Consider the following 19118-nt stretch of genomic DNA (forward strand, 5'->3'; position numbering starts at 1 on the left):
AAGGTTTCTTTGGCTTAAAAAAGACCAAATGTTTCCTGAGAGTCTGGACAGGGATATTATTAAACTCCATGCACTGGGCCACAAGGACCTCCTCAGGCTGCCTAGTGCTGAGGGCATGTAATACCACCTGCCTGAAGTTTCACTGTTTCACTGTTCAGACTGTCTTTTGGAAGTGGCAGATTTGATGCAATAAACATAGTTGACTATCTATGCAACTTACAAAAGATGGTAAGAATGTGTGCAGACTTTGATATGGTGGACTTTTGGTGTGCTCTGTCAATCAGGTGTAATCCTGAGAAGGCATGCCTAGATGTCTACATAGATTATTCTTCCAACCTCAATGTCAGGCTCTTTAACATTCCTTTCTCTGGGCAACAGCTGTTTGTATAGAAATTGGACAGTTTATTGAAAAGTTTGAAACGGAGCAGGATTACCACCTTCACCGTTGATATGGCCACGGTTTCTCCTGCATTAAAGTTCTGCGCCTAAATCAGTTCATATGGTCGTATCAGCAAACAGCCATCACTTCATCCGTTCACTAACAACTACAGATGCAAAGAAACATTCGGAGGCTGCCACTAGCAGCAAGTTTCATCTTCCTCCATGCTCTCTACTGTAGGACATTGAAGATTTGATCTAAATTTGCAATAATACAACTGTAGTGGGGTAGGTGGTGAATTATGCGGTGAGTTAGTGTGAGATTACCTCAGACTAGTCAGTGTTTCAGATAGTTCATTTAGGGCACTCCCTGCTGTTTTTCAGAAGACCTGATGGTCTTTCAAGTTGGTCACCCTACATCATCTCTACAAAGAAGAGGAACCAGGAGCTTATCAGGTCCAGCACACATGCCCCATGTGACAGTAATCATAGAGGTAAGAAGGGTGTGCAGTTCCTTAAGGAAAACAAGAGAAGGGGATTTAAAGTTTCAGGAGAGGGTGTGTGCTCCAATAGGACAAACGCCCTCACTCACCAGGATGGGTGTCACGCTTCATCATTGGGCTCCCACTAGGGGGTTCTTTGCCAGAGATCTTTTCCTTCAGCCTTTTGATGAAGTAATGGTGTGTGGGCTTGATTGGTGTGTGTAGAGTGGTGAAACAAGTGGGTTAAAATAGGTTAAGCGATGCTCAGGGTCACACTATTTAATGATAGAGCTCGCTCACCCAATTAAAAAGATGGTGTTCTAATTAAGGATATAATGGCCCCCCTAAACTTCGTGAAAGAATTGTTCTATATAAAGGGGTCAACATGTTTCTCACCTGTGTGTGTCAGCCAGTGATCTTGCGACGATTCTTCAGGACCTCCATAAAGGACTTACTCTACATCTGACTAGATTCATCATGGTTTAGTGACTAGTCACATAACAGGTAAGAAAGTCAGGGTGTACCTTAACCTGGAGTAAACCTAGAACATAAAAAGACAAACATCTTGTGGTGCAATAAATCCTAGACAAACTAAGGCTGAGGCTTACTTCGATGATACAATCAAAAGTATTCAATTAGGGTATCACAAAAACACCACGAGGAGATGACAGTGGAACCCTATGATTTTGCTCCCTGTGTGGGTGGAAAAACACAGCTTGTTAAATATTGAAAGTGTCTTACCGTAGTCTTGGAAGAGTAACATTGATGCTGATGTCTACTTATTCAAACACGTAGTAGCGTCCTCCGTGCGACCTACCCTGGCTCTGTCTCCTCAGATGGCAGCGAAACCAGAGGAGATGGGAGCTATTTCAGATGTGGCCGCATTGTGGGCACATCTGATACACTACTGAGGAAGGTGCACTAGAGTAAACCATCAACCTCAGTCGCCATCTTGGAGTAGAAAAGCTGTTTCTATACAAATGAATGTAATGTGGAATTGGTTCGCTGAAATGAAAGCGCTCTCAAACAAGGAGCGTTTTTTTTTTTTTAAACAAAAAAATTTACATGAGTGTGATATTGTGGGTAAACGCTCTCCGTTACTGAGCGGTTTTTAATAAAACCTGCTCTAGTGAAGCATCCAGGAATAAGAGACAGTGCAGGCATTGCAATGGTCTCGATGTGCCGCCCACAAGAATCAGTGTACAGTGAGGCAGGTACTGGGCACTGGGTCAGACCAAACATTCTCGAGGGCATCCAACGTGGGAGTGTAAGGAAGGCGCCATCGTGCGTGAGGTCGTCTGATTGCACTTAGGACGCGCTCTAACAGACTTAAAAATTGTAATAGTGGTCCTACCAATATATTTCCTATTCCGTTCCATGGATGTGTATGCCGTTTTTTGATGTAAAGTGCACCTTAAGAGAGGAATGTGTATCAGTTCTCTTGCAAGATAATTAGTCTCTAAATGTACCCCTAGATTGCTTCCGCTGTAAGACAACATTTAGAGACGAATTATATTTCAAGAGAACTGATACACATTCCTCCCTTGAGGTGCACTTTACATCCAAAACTTAGAGGAACACAATTCTAACTTGGCCTAGAGTTCAGGTTGTACCAGGAATTGGCAGCACTTATATTTTGAGAATATTGTAAAGGATGTTTTATCCATGAAAATGACAATGATGTGTGTAGGGTAATCTCTTGGAATGTCTGTGGAGAAAAAAGACAAACAAAATAAAAGTTCAATTTTCAAAATTATTCTGGCCCTTGTATCCTACCTCCTCAAGAACAAGTGGGCTGCAAGACCCATCCCCACTGGATTGTAGTCCCTCACAATCCCTTTGAAAGTGACTCACTGCCTGACTTCTGAGACCTGGCATGCCTGACTTCTGAGACTTGGCATTTCCAAATTGTATTAGTTACTTATGTCTGTTTACATAATCTGAAATTAGTTACTGTCAACTTCCAATTTTATTCTTAGAAACCAGTTACCCCACCAATCACATGTCGACTGTACTTTTGGCTCTTACCCCATATTTTTCCTTTTTTTCTAGGTTTGTGCTAGATAAATACCAATGTACATCCACTATATACAGATGCTTGCACACCTACACAAGTGGCCAGACGGCTGCTCTTTACAACTACTCTTCGTACAAATGCACAAAATTGTATGTACTAATGGTAAAAGTGTATATGTCCTACATCTTAGAGGTAACAATGATGATAATATTTCAGATTAAGATTAAATTGGAAAAAGAGGACCCTGAGTTTTCACTGCAGCACAATGAACTACGCATTGTCGTCAAGACCGAAGAGGAGATAGAGCTCATCACACAGAAGGAAGGTATGTCCTATTTAAAAAACAATTTAAAAGTTGATTATCTCTAGTTATGATGGTTCTTGTAATTTAACTCCCCTCTATTGTGTAGTTAGAATGTTAACATGTCTCAAATTCTGCTCTTTTTAATCTACTTTATTGATTAAATGTAAGAAATTGTAACTGTGCTTTGAAGCAATGTGGGCGTTGTATCACAAACCGTGATTGGTACACCAAGCTTCTAGGGTACATGTAAATGTAAATGTATTTGAGCTTATATAGCGCACAGCTACCCGCAGTGGGTTTCCCGGCGCTTGCTAAGGGAACCCGTCCTGGTATTCCCCTGTGAGATAACCCCGGCCGGGTACCCTCAAGGTGAAAGCCAGGCATCCCGCCGCGAGGGGCCGTTGTGGAGATTAAGCAAGCTATTGCCCAGAGTCGCAGAGTGTGAACCCGTGAGTCGAGAAGGCACCGGAGCGAGAATTCATGTTGGTGAGCAATGTTAAACAATTGGTACATACAAGTAATCTTTAAATATTTAAATATTCAGCAAGATCTAGAATAAGTGCAAATACATTTAGAAATAATTCATCTTTGATCGTGACTGATTAGCGTCTCTCTCTGAGAAGGATTCTTCATGCGTTTCCTAATGTTTTTCTTGATAGACTAGGCTTGGAGTATGATGTACCAATAAGTCTGTTTTTATTTTATTACAAAGGTGCCCAAACAACGACAGGTCGTTCCTTCTAGATAATCATTGTGTAACATTGGCTTGACTGTACCTAAAGAACACGATGGAGGATACTTTTAATTACCCTATGAGGTCACTGAGACCAAGTGAGGAATGTTTAAATGGCAACCAGTGTGCTTATGAATTCCACCTAGGTTCATCCTTTTCCCTATGAGGAAATATCGTAAACAACCCACCTTGCTGTTGGTGAAGACTGCCCTCTGCTGTTCATAAGGGTGATCGCATAGACAGCACGGCTTTAAACCGAAAGGTAAACTGCTTGCCGACGGACACTGAGCCGCAGCTGTGTGCCGCGGAGAGCCGAGAGCCGCGGTGAGTCGGCCGAGCCGAGAGCCGATGTGACCCACAGTAAAGCCACCGTGAGCCGTAGTAGAGCCGCCGCCTTTTGGCGCGTCACCACCATATTACCACCGCCCTGCCCGCTGAGCTGAGAGCTGCTGTAACTGAGAACTACGGCGGGCGAACATAGCAGCAAAAATTGTGGCTGCAGCGGGACACGCAGAGAGGCGAGACTCAAGACCCAAGACCTGCAGCTGAGGCAGGGACGGCAGGAGAACCGCAAAGAGCAGCAAGAGCGAGCAGGTCTCGGGGAGGAGCAGCGAACAGCGCGTGGAGCGCCCAGAGAGCCGGTGACCGGGCACACAGCGGTCAGGCTGTCTTACCGCCATAACCGCAACACAGCCACACAGTCACAGAACATCCCGGCAGAAGCCTCGACGATACTCCCCGCAGCGGCAGGAGCCGCGGGAATAGGCCGGCAGCGGCAGTGGCAGGAACCGCAAAGAGACCTCTAGGGGGCAGGAGCCGCGGGAACAGGCCGGCAGCAGCAGGAGCCCGGCGGTGGCAAGGAGCCGCAAAAGGACATAAAAAAACATCGTAGAGCAGTAGGATCAGCGAAAGTCACCCTGCAGAGTCGAGAGGCCGCAAGCAGGAAGTAGCCAAGAGGCTCTTGCGATCTCGACCACCACCCAGCCCCCGAAGCACACAGTAGGCGCGCAGGTGAGGTGAGCGGGAGGTGAACCAAGCAGAGTGAATCAAACAGACATTGTGTGTCCCTGCGAACCTGCGTTTGGGGATCCCCGCCTTTCCCTGCCCAGCCGAGAGCTCTGCTCCCTAGAGGAAAGCCTCTACTCACCCCCTCAGCACCTCTACCGGCAACTGCTAACCAGCCCTTAAGTCCCCCCAAAAATCACACGGATGTATGACGTTACAACGCATACTTTTACCACGCATGCCTTTACAACGCAGTTTTTACATCGCAAACCTTTACAACGCATAGGGCTTTGGGGCGCTGGATAGTGAAAAGTTTAATTTACTATTCCAACTCCAGTCCCCGTGGACACTAGGGAAGGTGTTGGATAGTAAATTAAACGTATTCCCTATCCTAGAGCGCCCCCCCAGCGCAATGCGTTGTAATGGTTTGCGTTGTAATGGTCGCGTTGTAATGGTAGTGCGTTGTAAAAGTTTTGTTGTAAAGGTTGATCACCAAACCACACGCCACCCACGAGTTGTCCCCCTAGTGACAAGCAGAGGCAGTAACTGGCACTAGGCAAGGTGGAAGCGGGAAGTGGTGGTGGAAGAGGGGTGCTAGAGCACAGAGTTGGTGCACTGCTGGGCTAGGTAAACAGAAGAGTACTAAACACGGGGAGAGACATTGAGAGGAACCTAGCGGGAACATCATGAGATCGGGAAGAGAAAGAAGACCTCTAATAAGGCAACCACCCAAACGAAAAAGAGACAACACAGAAACAAGGCTAGCGACACCAGACAAAAATAATCAAACATCCAACAGCACTAAGGTCAGCAGTAATACCCTCTCACTGGAAAGCAACCTCAACGGCACCTTAACTTGCTCAAACGAAGACTTGCCAACAGGCTTAGGTCACATCGCAGCCCAAACACCTGAACTAGGTAATGCAATAGAACAAAAACAAAAGCCTAGAAGCAACAAAGGGAAAAACACTCACAAACTAATAAACTTAGCAAAATACTTTATTCAAAATGTACTTTCTTAAAAAACCCAGGAAATGCCATCTACTCACTTAATGATTCCATTACAGGCCTACAATCCCCATTATTAGCCAAGAGACGTGCATGTTCAGCATCTATTTCTCCTCTGTAGACCCTTCTAGCTATAAACTTGGGAAAGGGCAAGCCTTGCTCCCAGAGCTTACAGGCTTGAGTATGGACGCATTTATAGAGAGTAGACACTATAGTCAGTTAATGTGTAAAAGGTGGCAATATTTGTCTTTCTCTTTTGCATAGCATCTGTAAGTTACTGCACCAGAACAGATTGATTATGACATTTTGTAGGGTAGCTTGCTGTATTGATTGATGTGAAAGGCAGCATTTGAAAGATGTGGGTCACTTCAAAATCTGTTATTTTCAATAATCTGACATTGTTCACTAGCATATTAACTAGTTTCTATGATCCTCTCTTTGAACAGATTATGAATATGCAAAGAAATTAAAGAAAGAGAAGCATACAGACCATAATGGACAGCGTGGGACGTCTCCACAACAGAAGGCTGCAAAAAAGAATGCTGCTGGGATACCAAGTGATGGAGCATCCACACCTGTTGAGGCAGAGAAGAGCTTACAAGACTCCTCATCACTACCCCCCAAAAAGCCATTTGCATGTACTCAGTGTGAAAAGTCATTTAGTCATCTCGGAAACTTGAGCAGGCACAAACAGATACACAAAGGCGCTAAACCATTCACATGTCCTGAGTGTGGGAAGAGTTTCAGCGATTCCTCATCCCGGCATAGGCACCTAAAAATACATACAGGAGAGAAACCATTTACATGTGCAGAGTGTGGGAAAAGTTTCAGAACATCATCAAACCTGCGGACCCACCAACAAATACATACAGATGAAAAACTGTATCCATGCACTGAATGCGGGAAAAGTTTCAGAGACTTATCATATCTACACAGCCACCATAAAATACACACAGGAGAGAAACCATACACTTGTGCTGAGTGTGGAAAGAGTTTCAGGCACTCGTCCTCCCTTGTGAGCCACCAAAAAATTCACAAAGGAGAGAAATCTCATCCCTGCGATCAGTGTGAAAGAAGTTTCAGGACCTCTTCAAACCTACACATCCATCAACGAATACACACAGGAGAAAAACCATATCCCTGCACTGTGTGTGGGAAGAATTTTAGATACTCATCACAACTGCACAGTCATAATAGAATACACACAGGAGAAAAACCATATCCATGCACCGAGTGTGGGAAAAATTTCAGAGACTCTTCACAGCTGCAGAGACATCAAAAGACGCACACATTCAATGGATCCAACCCATGCACTGACTGTGGAAATAATGGGACCGATAAGTCAGTTGTGTGTGAGCATCAGCAAACGTCCAAAGAAGAAAAACCATATGCATGCCTTGAGTGTGGCAAGGCATTCCTCTATCTATCATCTTTAACCATTCATCAAAAGTCACACACATTAGAGAAACCATATGCATGTACTGAGTGTGGGAAGAGTTTCAGGGACTGGACACATCTGAAAATGCATCAGATAATACACACAAGAGCGGATCCATACACTTGCACAGACTGCGGGAGGACATTTAGTAAAATGGTATACTTCAATAGGCACAGACGATCACACACAGGAGCTAAATTATTTCCTTGTGCGGAGTGTGGGAAGAGTTTCAGTGATGCATCATGCCTGATCAGGCATAGAAAATTACACACAGGAGAAAAACCATACCCTTGTACTGAATGTGATAAGCGCTTCAGAGACTTTTCCAAACTGCAAAGTCATCTAAGGATCCACACGGGAGAGCGGCCATTTGTATGTAGTGAATGTGGAAAAAGGTTTGTCGATGCTTCCCAGTTGCACAGGCATCAACGAACACACCTAAGAGTAATAATTGTTTAGAAATTAAATGTTAGAGATCAGTTTATGAATCTGTTTTGTGCAAATAGCTAACACACACAGAAGAAAAACATACCTATGTATGGATTGTGGGAAGAGTTATTCAGAATTCATCCCTGACCAGTTACCACAAACACACGAGAAGCACAACATCTATGCCTGAGCGTTTTGAAATCTCAAATTACTGTGCAGATGTGAGAAAAATACACAATAGAAAACTGTGTATACCGGCTCACCTAAGAAGTCACGGAAGTCATTAAAAAGATGCTGCTATGCTTGTGTCCAGGCTGTGTGTCTTTGCACTATGTGGCTCGTTGCAATGGATTTGTTAACAAACTTCAGTGAGGTGAAACCACCTTTAAGTTTGAACATTAAAGAATAAAGGAAGCCCACTGCTTGCTTGTCTTTCAAGAACTTATGCAAGCCTTAACAATAGTGCAGCTGCATTGAAAACAATAAGATTCTGTTTTCTTTGCTTAGCAAGCCATTGCATCTGCTAATGATCTCACCACCACGGAGCAAGTATAAAAATGACTTGTGTGATAAAATCTAAAAAGCCTGAACCACAAGAAAATCTGAAGTAGTTAATTGATGGGATCATTCTACCTATTGTACAATATATTTTTTGAATTAGAAAGAGGAAGAACACTTTGACTCTTCCAGTGTGGACTGCATAATATAGGAAGCAGAGTTTGACAGAGATAAGGAGGGTGTTAAAGTACAATAGGAAAAAGGTAAGAACTGTTGCAGAGAGAAAGTGTTTGTTTATGTCATCAGAACAGTGACTGAAAGGAGAAGTGAAAAAATTCACAATATGATAGTCATGAAAAATATTCTGAAGAAAACATCGATCATCTCAGAATGCTTTTCATGTGCGTATAGAAAACGAAATATTGAAATACTATAATTGACAAAACTAGAACAAGACACTGAGAACAAGAAACACAATATACAATTAGTCACAGCCAGTCTAGTGACTACAGAAACAATGTATGCTGTACCAAAGACACATTGACTGGTGCCATGGAGCCAGAACAGCTATGCAAGCAAGGACAAAGGACATCCTTGAAAGAGCAAGAGAACAGTCAGATATAATGCACTAGAACAGAATTCTCATACTATGGAAGCCAACATAAAATGCAATATACACATGGAGATGCCCCATTCTGTAAGAGAAGCAGAGCAGACAAGTAAGAAGGGAAGTTCTTTTAGAATCTATTTATCAGGACTAGTATGTAGATAATAAAAATAGCCACCAAAAGGCCAAATATTAAATCAAGTTTTTACACTTGTTAAACAGATGATCGATCATCAAGCAAAGTAAAAGTAACACATAAGAAAGGTGAAAGGAATCGAATAAGTGATGTGTGAAGCAATCACAAACCTGATGCTGGCAACAAATCTTTCATATCAAACTGTAATCGGAAAGACGGACTCAATAGCGAAATTATAAAATTGTAAACATAAGAGCTGAATCGGTGCCTGAGAACGTTGAGCCAAGATTGCTGCATTTTTAAGTAGGTCCTACTAGATCATGAACATTTGTAACATCTTCTCTTGTGGATGGTTGTGAATGATTACTACTGATTGTAGTGGATTGTTTAAGACCTTCTTTATCTGCCCCGCCCCCCAAAAAATCCCCCTTTTGCTTCTTTCAGGCGATACTCTGGCCTTTGCTCCCTCTCAGGTGCCTTTGCTGTCCTTGATCTTGATGACTAATTATCATGAAAACTACTTGGAGCTGGGCAGTAGAAGTCCATTGAAACCTATGTGGCGAGAAATACCACAAGCCCTCTTCCTTTCAGCCAGGTTTCAGCTAATGTGGTGGCACTAACTAATTTACATAGTGGGTATATAGTCACATGCTCTACATTCATCCGAGTACATGCATTGTAGCCACCTGCCCCTGCACACAGGCATCTTGCCCAGATTCTGGCCAGATGTGGGCCAGCAAAGATTAACTAGAGATCTAGGGCCGAGTGCTAGCATAGACACTGACCTGGTGTAAGCCAATTAGCAACCACTTGAATTTGAAACTGTGTTTACTGAGGCATTTCACTTTTACAGTTACGTCTTGGGTATACTCAAGCAACTTAAAAAAAAACAATCCAAAAAGACACATCCCATTTTTTCGGCCCTCCAATCTTCTTCATAAGGTTAACAGATTTAAAAAAGCCTAACCCTATTTCCCATCTAATAAATTACTAATACAGTTGTTATGCTTCTTAATGCCGTTCATAAAAGTTGGTTGTTGCCTCTTCAATCGTATTTACTTCAGTTTCTAACATCTTTGCAAGTAGGAGAGGTGTGCACAGAGACCAGAGCAGCTGACTCCGGAGATCGAAGTTTCACGGTTGGATCCCCGGCTCCGGCGGCAGCTCAGCTCAGCATCATGTGACTCTGGGCAATAGCTCACTTAATCTTCCCGAAGGTCTCACCTTCTCATGATAATATCACTCAGCATATTCACCTGTATAACATGCTCACTGTCATTTTAGCCATGAAAGTACCTGCAATTTTGACATTTCGAACTGCACATATTTTATAGAGTAATTTAAGTATGAGTTTAAGCATAAGTAATTCTGCCTCTTTTGCCATTTATGGAACTACGCAACTCTAGAACATGTATCTGAATCATAGCCTTTTTCAACACCTGGACAATGGACTTACCAAGGTAGACTTCTGCAAGAACATATGGTCAAGACTATATGATCAATATCATAGCTGCAGCAGTGATATTAACCTTCCAAACCACTTTGAAGGTTATCTGCAACTCTCTGTTTCTGCCTTAACATATTTACTTCCTCTTCCGGGAGTGTTGATGTGCAATCTAGGTATTTACATGGCTATCAACAACTTTAAATGGAAAGGTCCAAATACTGGCAAGATAACGCAGATCAGGAAGTTTAAAAACTAAATTAAGTTGGGTCCAGAACACACCTTTGAAAACACTATCCTCTTTTGCTCCGTAACACCTAAGCCTATAGAGATATGTTGGGATTTCATCATTCCTTTTAGGACCTCGGGCATGCTTAATTTACCTAACTTTAATCACAGCATTTTTCTCTTACCTTCTGTTACATTATTCTGTTATGTGAATTCTGGAGGATCATTATTGCTATCCTGCGGTTAAAAAATATATTTATATGTATACAGCTGCTCAATTAACGGCTAGGGAGGTTGTAAGAAGCTCTTGGTCTGAAAACTTTAGCCCCGATCTGTGTTCACCACCTGTCCTACAATATTTTTGTCTCTTTCCATGGCCTCCTTTGCGGAGATTGTTCAAGAGTTTACAGTCACGTGCCACTCCCAACAACTGTACTTAATGACACAATTTGCATATCTGGATGCCAACCAGCCCTGGTCATGCTACCGGATTCATCACCCAACCTCTGGTTAGTTCCTCAAGACCTATTTATTCTCTTGTCTCACTCTTTGATTACACCCCCCTGTGAGGTCACCACTATTTTAACACCCCATATGAGCCTCCTTCATGTTGGTCATGCTCCCTTCGTTCTCACATTTCTGCACCAACCTGCCTCGCTTTTGTGAGTTTTCTTGGCTTGCTGCCCTTCTAGATTCTACTTTCGATTGCACTGATAATGCTCATTCTTTACTATATCTTCTGAGGCTCTGCCATTCTCTTACACTGTTGATCCCACAATTGCTCCCCAATATTGCAAATGCTGTCTTAACAACGTACATTCTTTAAAGAAACAAGTTTTGGACTTCATGATTTTACCCTCAACCATCATTTAAACATCTTTTTTTGTTACTGAGTTATATCCCTTTTGCCTCTCTTATTCTGTTTCACAGTTTCTCCTCCAGCATAGGTTGACATATACACACAATAGTTCATTCAATGTGATTTGTCTCTACCTCATTCCAAAGGTAAACTGGCCTTAATTCTATTAGATATAGTGGCTGGCTAGGCGAAAGTTATCTGAAAAGTAACACTGACATAACAGATATATTAGCAATTGGCAAAGATGTCTCCATCTGATCTGATGACTTGAGGTTTCCGGGACTTAACCCTGCTCCCTTACCTGTTAAGTATGCCATGAATTTTGGTTTTTATTTTTATTAGTCACTTTTCCCTCAGCATCCCAAAATGTCTTCCTTCTGTTTTCATCATCTGTATTAGCTTTGTAAAATCTTGATTTTCTTTCCGCTTTCTGCCTAACAAATTGTGGTTCAATCAGTAATTCTGTCTTGCCTATAGATTACTGCAATTCTCTCTACCTTGGTTGGTGTTCTCTCAAAATGTTATCCTGGTTTTAGGCTGCAGAAGTCCATGCTACCATCCAGCTCATTCAGTGATTTATCAGTCCTTCCATGATTTAGTTTTAACTACCTTCAGTCCCATTTTATGTTTCACAGTAATTCTCCTGTTCTCCGCTCCTCATCTCAGAGATTGTGCACATTCCTTAAGTCCAGCTTACAAGCCATTTGTATTTCTTTTTATGGTAGCTTAAGTTTAAAGTGTTCTCTCACTGTCCCTTCGTGTGAGAGATGGGCAGCTCATTTTTTTTAAGGGTTCAAAAAGTTTTCCTTTCCCCGAACTCTCCTCAATTTATTGTATTCGTGTTCTGCTACACGTCCATTGCAAGGATGCCCTTTTGGCGGGACAGTACTCTACATGTTCCTACTCATTATTATCCTCTTCAAGCAAGCCTCCTCGTATTCTGTAATTATGGACTTTAATTTCAAGTAACATAGTGCATCACACTGGTGGATGGTGCCCATCCCTAGTGGATATAATTTCTGATATGGGTTGATTATTTCATCTGCAGTCCATATATAAATGTATTGATTCACCATTTTTGCAAAGACCTTTGAGGCTGTGCCTAACAGGGAGATCAGTCTGTATGAGGCTGGAACAATTCTTGACTCTTGTAAATAGAGCATATCGCCAGCTACTTCATCATCCCCATTCATTTCATGACTAAGCAGAAGAAACTGATGCATGGATGACTGCCCCAGTTCCATTTGGGTAGGAAGGTGAAGAAGAGGTTGATCATGAGATGCTTTAAATGAGGTCCAGGTCTGGCTGTTCATTAAGATGCTGCCTCTTCACCATGCAGCATTTTCCCTAATTCCAACTGAGTTGGAGGACAAAAGGGTCTTTAAATGAGTCCTGGCATAGGTTATCCTAAACATCTGCTGTGACGGTACAGGTGGAACTTCATGTCCTTTCACCTTCCAGGGAATGCGCCAAAGACAATAGTCACTTTATTTCTTCACTCTTACAGCACAGCAGTCGAAACTTACCATAAATCGCTCTCAGTTAAAATGTAGCATTGCTTGGCACAGAAATCAGACACTGATACAGACTCCGAGCTTGGTCCACCTTACACAACTGGAAAAACAAATCTGTATTGCTCTGCATTCTTCTCAAACATTCAGTGCCTGTCTAAGGAGTATGATTTATATAACAGAATCTCAACGGTCTGCTGAATTTGTCTCCAATTACACTGCCTATATAGCTATTTATTTCACACACACTTTGACCCTATAATGTCTCTGTGATGCATTGTAAAATAACCACGTCATCCCAGAACCACAAATGGAAATATTTTGAGAATATTTCTTGAATTTTAGATGATCAGGTTCAGTTTTAGAGGCAGGGCAAAAATGTTCCACAGTTTTGCTTGCTGTGTTCTTAACTGATTTGCCAAACCAGTTATAATATCTAACATTTGAACCACAAATGGTCATTCGAAAGCTAAAAGTTGATGCAGTACTGCGCATGTTTAGAAAAGTCATCCTCAGAAACCCACGTTCTTACTTGGAAAAGATGTGATTCAAAAAGTAGAGATTTATAAATGATCTTTTTGTGAAAAGGCAGCCAGTGCAGTCCCTCACTTGAAGTACCACTTGGTCACATTTTTTCAGTCCAAGTGACTCACAATTTGCAGTATTTTAGACACAATGGAGCTCGATAATAGCCCAAATAAATAGAATTGAGTCAAATTGGGACCTAATTCAGGCATTTACCACTGCCGCTCTTTGAAAGACTTTCAGTAGAGGAAGTGCTCTTAATAGTATCAGATGGAGGAAAGGGATTTTAAGGACCAGTCGAGACCTAAGCAAAAAGGAAAATATGAGTTGATGAGAGTGATTTGGTTTTTCACTGTCTTAGTGGAAGCAGGTCAAGGGCACATAGATTTGCACCATAAACAACAGTTTTAATTTGTAGAGTTATCGTGGGTGAGCTGAATCTTGGATTTTGAGGAATTAAGTGTTAACAAATTCTTATAGTCCCTCCAGGTTACAGCCCCCCGAGCTTTCAGTAGACAAGAGGCACTGAAAATATAATAACCGCTTACACAGCGACACAGAGTTAAAAATACTCTAGGCACAGATCCTTCTGTGACCTATTAAATCTCTTGGATATTTGGCCCAAGAAAGAATATCGGTGACCGAGTGTATGGCTCCGTAAGCGCGTGCGAACGATATTGGATACTACAGAATTCAAAACTCAACCCCGAAAGGCATTGTATTTAAAGCTAAATGAAAGTGAGTCTTTCGTGAAATATACAGATCAAAATATATATTCACATACTTAGTGCAGTATGTTCTGTTATCCTCTTTGTGGACCAATCACATCTGATTATGCCAAATGAAATTATAATCATCTTAAAACCTGACTACACACAATCATGAAGAGACACAAAGACTCCTCCTCTATACCCAATGTAGTTGCTAATAGTGCTTCTGCTTATTTGTTCTTCTACATTAATTGCCTTGTGTTTATGTAGGGTGAAAGTGCATAGACTAAAAACTGGTTTACAAGAAACTAGAGATGTTTTCAGAAGACTGTCACATCCTCAATTCATTTCAGGCTGATACAGATCATACAGTGAAGCTCTGGTGAAGGAAGCAGTGTGGATTCCAAATATTGGCACTTGCACACATATGTGCTCACTGCGAATACACAAAACAAACAAATGCCTCAAAAAGGAATGCACATATTTGTCTGTGTGCCTCTAAGCCAGTTGAATGCTTTATAATTCTACAGCTGAACAATTCATAATTAAATGGAAATTGGTTCACCTAGGACATTTGCCACCTGAGGAAGATGGCCATTTGGCACTAAAGATCACTTTGTTAAAAAGAGACATCCTGAAAATTAAAACCATACTGCCTCACTTTACATCCCAGGTTTCAGCACTTTTAGATCGCTGGTCTCCTATACTCTCAAGCACACAAATATTTTTGTCTGTCTTGGGGTTGATGCTAGCATTCTCACTACTCATTGATCCACGGAGCATATCTGTTAAGTAAAGCACTATGGCCTCCACATGATCCCAGCCATCTGAAAAGTTAATTGGAGCGCATGTAGTCTTAGTGCAATGTGACATTAATGACTAGGTGAAATATTTCAATGACTGTGTACTTTGCATCAGGGAGGCGTTCCATGGGTGGTGCATGGGTGTTACTGTGCATCCACCAATTGATTTTGATGCAAATGCCCATCTACAAAGACTTGTACTCATGGATGTGTGCCACAGTCTTGTGCTAATCTCAGGCTGGTGTGACAAGAAGAAATATCTTTATTTCTACCCGTTTTTGAATGTGTGCTGCATTCTCTAACACACATAGAGTAAATAGCTGTAAAGCATAGTTTTTGTTAAGGAAGGAACCCCTTTCCTGTACAAAAACGATGCAGATCACAACACAGCCACCTGTGCACTATGGCCAAGGGTGTCTGTATTGGTGCTTGGCTGCACAAAGCGTACATAACTGTCATTTCTTTGTAGATATTGTACAGTTCTGCTTTCTCCAGTTCACATAGTGCAACGACTTCGCTTGCTGCCCTGCGTAGCTTGAGCTCTTATTATATCTGAGACTCCGTCCAATCCAGGCCTCTGCTAAGGAAACACATCTTCCATTGAGGATACCACCAGCAGGAGGTCACTAGATTACACCTGGCATAGCAAATCATTAGCCTTTTTTAAAGGCTAATGATTTGCTGATGACTAATGATATGCAAAAGGAGATACCTGGATGTCCTGGCCAAAAAAAGCATTAAGTACACAAGCCTGGATTTGTTTGGTGAATGTGTGTCATTTTCACAAGGAGAAGCAGATGGAAACAGAGGAGTCTACAACGCTTAACCAGCTGTCTGACCACCTAAATAGGAACAACAGTGGTGAAAACCAATAATCCTGTTACAGTCATTTTACTTCAATGGTGCATTGCTGTCACAGTGGAAATCCTGCTGGAAATAACATTTTGATGTATTCCCCAAGGTACTATGTTTTTTATAAAAGTGTGAGTTAGTTTGTCTTACAAGTTCATCTTGAGCCCATCTATTATCTGAAAGATACACAAACTCCTGTTTGTACCTCAATAAGAGTTATAATCTTAAACAAATTGCTCACATCAGAAATGTTGCCTTCACTATTTTCGCCAGGTAAAACCCAGAAAAAATAATGTGTGCAAATATCATGCACCCAGAGTTTGTCTACTAATAATCCATCCAATAAAGATATTATTCCCAGTTTCGAGGTGTTTGAATCGTAATGGGACGCTATTGTGCATCCAGTAAATGATCACATCTGTGCAGTGCATATTATCATCCTAGAATTGAGGCCTTGGTCTTAATTCCATTGGTGCCTGAATTGGAGAACTTCCTCGCATAGTCCAGCATGCGAAACTATTGGGGTGAAAAAGTCAGATAGTTTACGAGTTTAATATGTAGACTCTTGTAAAGGGATCTGAATTTAGATGTGGCACTTCATCCTGAAAGTAAATGTGATCTAGGTGTTATCCAGTAATCCAGATCCACACCGTAAATGCGATGCACCACACATAGACGACCTCAATAGATACCAATCCTATACAGGTTTGAACAGCAAGTTGCAACCCCCCTTTCCCCCACAGGGGAATATGTCACCCACTCCACACTACACTTTATTTTGTTCTGTTTTGTTGGAACTGACAACTTTAGGAATGACTATCGACAAACATGCCACAGACCTATGCCGACTCCTATTAGTAGAAGAGCCCTGTTTTAGCAGTCTGAGGATTGGGGAGTGATAACTGAAGCTATTGTGTGATATCCGGGGCCTTCTAATTATTATTTATTATTATTATTACATTTCTTATATAGCGTCAGAATCGACCCCCGAAGGGGTATCTCCGCGCTTGCCTTGGGAACCCGTCCTGGTTTTTCCCTGTGAGATAGCCCCTACAGGGCATTCCCAAGGTGAAAGCCAGGCATCCCGCCGCGGGGGGGCCGTTGTGGAAATTAAGCAAGCTTAATGCCCAGAGTTGCAGAGTGTGAACCCATGATTAGGTCAGGCACGAAGCGAGAATTATCTAGTCTGTGGACATTTGAGCTCAACACCCTGCCGCGTTGGGAATCGAACCCTGGTCCCCGGTCTGACCTCTGCTTCAGGGTCTGCCTGCTCTAACCAGTGAGCCACACTTCTCCACCGATAATGACCGGATACGCTCAAGACAGACAGTGCTGGAAAGGATAGAACTGCATGAAGATGTACTATGGATAGCATGAAGACATTTCCCCAAAACCAAGAAGAGGAAAAACTGCTGCTCTGAGTCGTTTAGGTCCAAGTGTGGGACCTCAGAGCTATCACTTTGTAAAATGCTAGAAAACTAGACACTGCTCATAGGATGCACTTGAATCACGCACACACTTGATAAGAAAAGACTAGCATATTCTTTTGAAATGTGCATTCCTTAGATGCATAAAGAGTAAGTTCAGTCTTTCACCTACCCCATCTGTGACAGATCTCAGAATTTTGGTAATAAGCTAAAACAAACATTCTTGTACATGAGCTATACTAGGTACCGAATACATATTGTGTCTGATTGTCTGTTGTTTAAATTGGGACACCTAAATAATCTTTAATGCAATAAAGGAAATAAATGATAACTTAGCTCTTTGCTTCTATAGTGTGTCTTAACATTTTACTTTGCAGAACTGATGCTTTTGTACAGTATTCTCAGAAGGAAATGTTAAGTAGGTCTGCTCATATCAAATTGCATGAAGATGAATCTACATCGTTTAGTGTTTCTTATGTTATAAAATTGGTTTTAGATGTTTTATTGAGATGTAAGTGTGCAATGTCTTGCACGTTTCATGAATACTCTTCTATGTAAATGCTTTAAATGCTCTGTTATAGTGTATGGTTTTGTACCAAAACCACACAATAAAGAGGTTTTACTGTACCCGGTTATGTGTAATTACTGACAAAGAGGTATTAACCATTGGCACAATAAAGGACGTATTGGGAAAGAGCAAATAATGATATGCTGTGATGGGTAGAGAAGAATGCAAAAAAAAATGTACCAAAGCCACTCTTTTAGACTATTGGTTGCTGCTGGATGTCTTTATATTATATATGGTTTTTATGAATGCTGGATTTATTAACTCATTCCCCATGATCTCTCACTTATGAGCAGTGAGTCTGCCCTTCCTGAGGCACTCAGATTGTCAGTGTTCTCTTGAGTGTTCTCATACGTTGATATGCTGGCCCTCTTGGTCAATTTTTGGAGGATCATGAAAGAGCACTTCTAGGTTTTTTAGGTTTCGCCTACCAGACAGCTTTTTAGCTTGTGCAAAGATCTTTGATCATTGGGCAAGCACCTGCTAGGTAGCTGCTAGAGAGCGAACACCAATTAGCCCCCAAATCTGACTCCACCAATGATTATTTTTGGAGTGATAGGTGTATCCATTTCCTGTCAAAAGTTACATATTTCCATTTTCCATTTCCAAAAATCTTTATTTCGATCACAGATCATAAAAGATGCATTACATTTGTACAAAATTTAAAATCGTATTAAACAGCAGTGTGATCCAATAATTAAAATAATGTTAAAACAGGGTGCCGGAATTTCAGTCTATGTCGAATCAAGGAGTCTTTTTATACAAGTCTTTTTACCCATCGGCTTCGAGTGTACCACATGGAAGTTAGGAATTTCGACAGAGCGAAGACTACAATAGGGGAGAGGTCTGTCTTTAGAACTCTGTAGGCAGGTTGGAAAGATCTAAATCCCAGGTTCCTGAGTAGAGGAACTAGCCAGTGTTTCCTGCTCCTCTCATAGCCCTTGCAGAAAAAGACAACATGGGCATCATTCTCCTTCGGATGTGCACATACTGGATAAGTTTCTGTGGAGGAGCGGCATTACCAGGACGCAGTGAACGATGCTAAGGGAAGAATTCCATATCTCCATTGAAAGAATAATTTCCTCGTTAGTACAGGGGACATGGCATCTAAAGTGCTTTCAAGTTGATAGGAGTCTTTAGCTTTTAGGAACAAGTGGGT

At 41.7% G+C, this 19118-nt stretch overlaps 1 protein-coding gene across 1 annotated transcript in view; it reads left to right on the plus strand.

Annotated features, from left to right (window-relative positions):
- Window positions 1–9716, plus strand: part of LOC147706866 (uncharacterized) — an 89331-nt gene extending 79615 nt beyond the window's left edge. Inside the window, exons 2-3 of the mRNA XM_086926042.1 lie at window positions 3094–3202; window positions 6374–9716. Coding sequence (XP_086782168.1) covers window positions 3094–3202; window positions 6374–7824 — 1560 coding nt within the window. The 3' untranslated portion in view covers window positions 7825–9716. The remainder of the gene's footprint in view (window positions 1–3093; window positions 3203–6373) is intronic.
- Window positions 9717–19118: the final 9402 nt, after the last annotated feature.

Source organism: Lissotriton vulgaris, chromosome 6 (genome assembly GCF_964263255.1).
Source record: "Lissotriton vulgaris chromosome 6, aLisVul1.2, whole genome shotgun sequence".
NCBI classification, from domain to species: Eukaryota; Metazoa; Chordata; class Amphibia; order Caudata; family Salamandridae; genus Lissotriton; species Lissotriton vulgaris.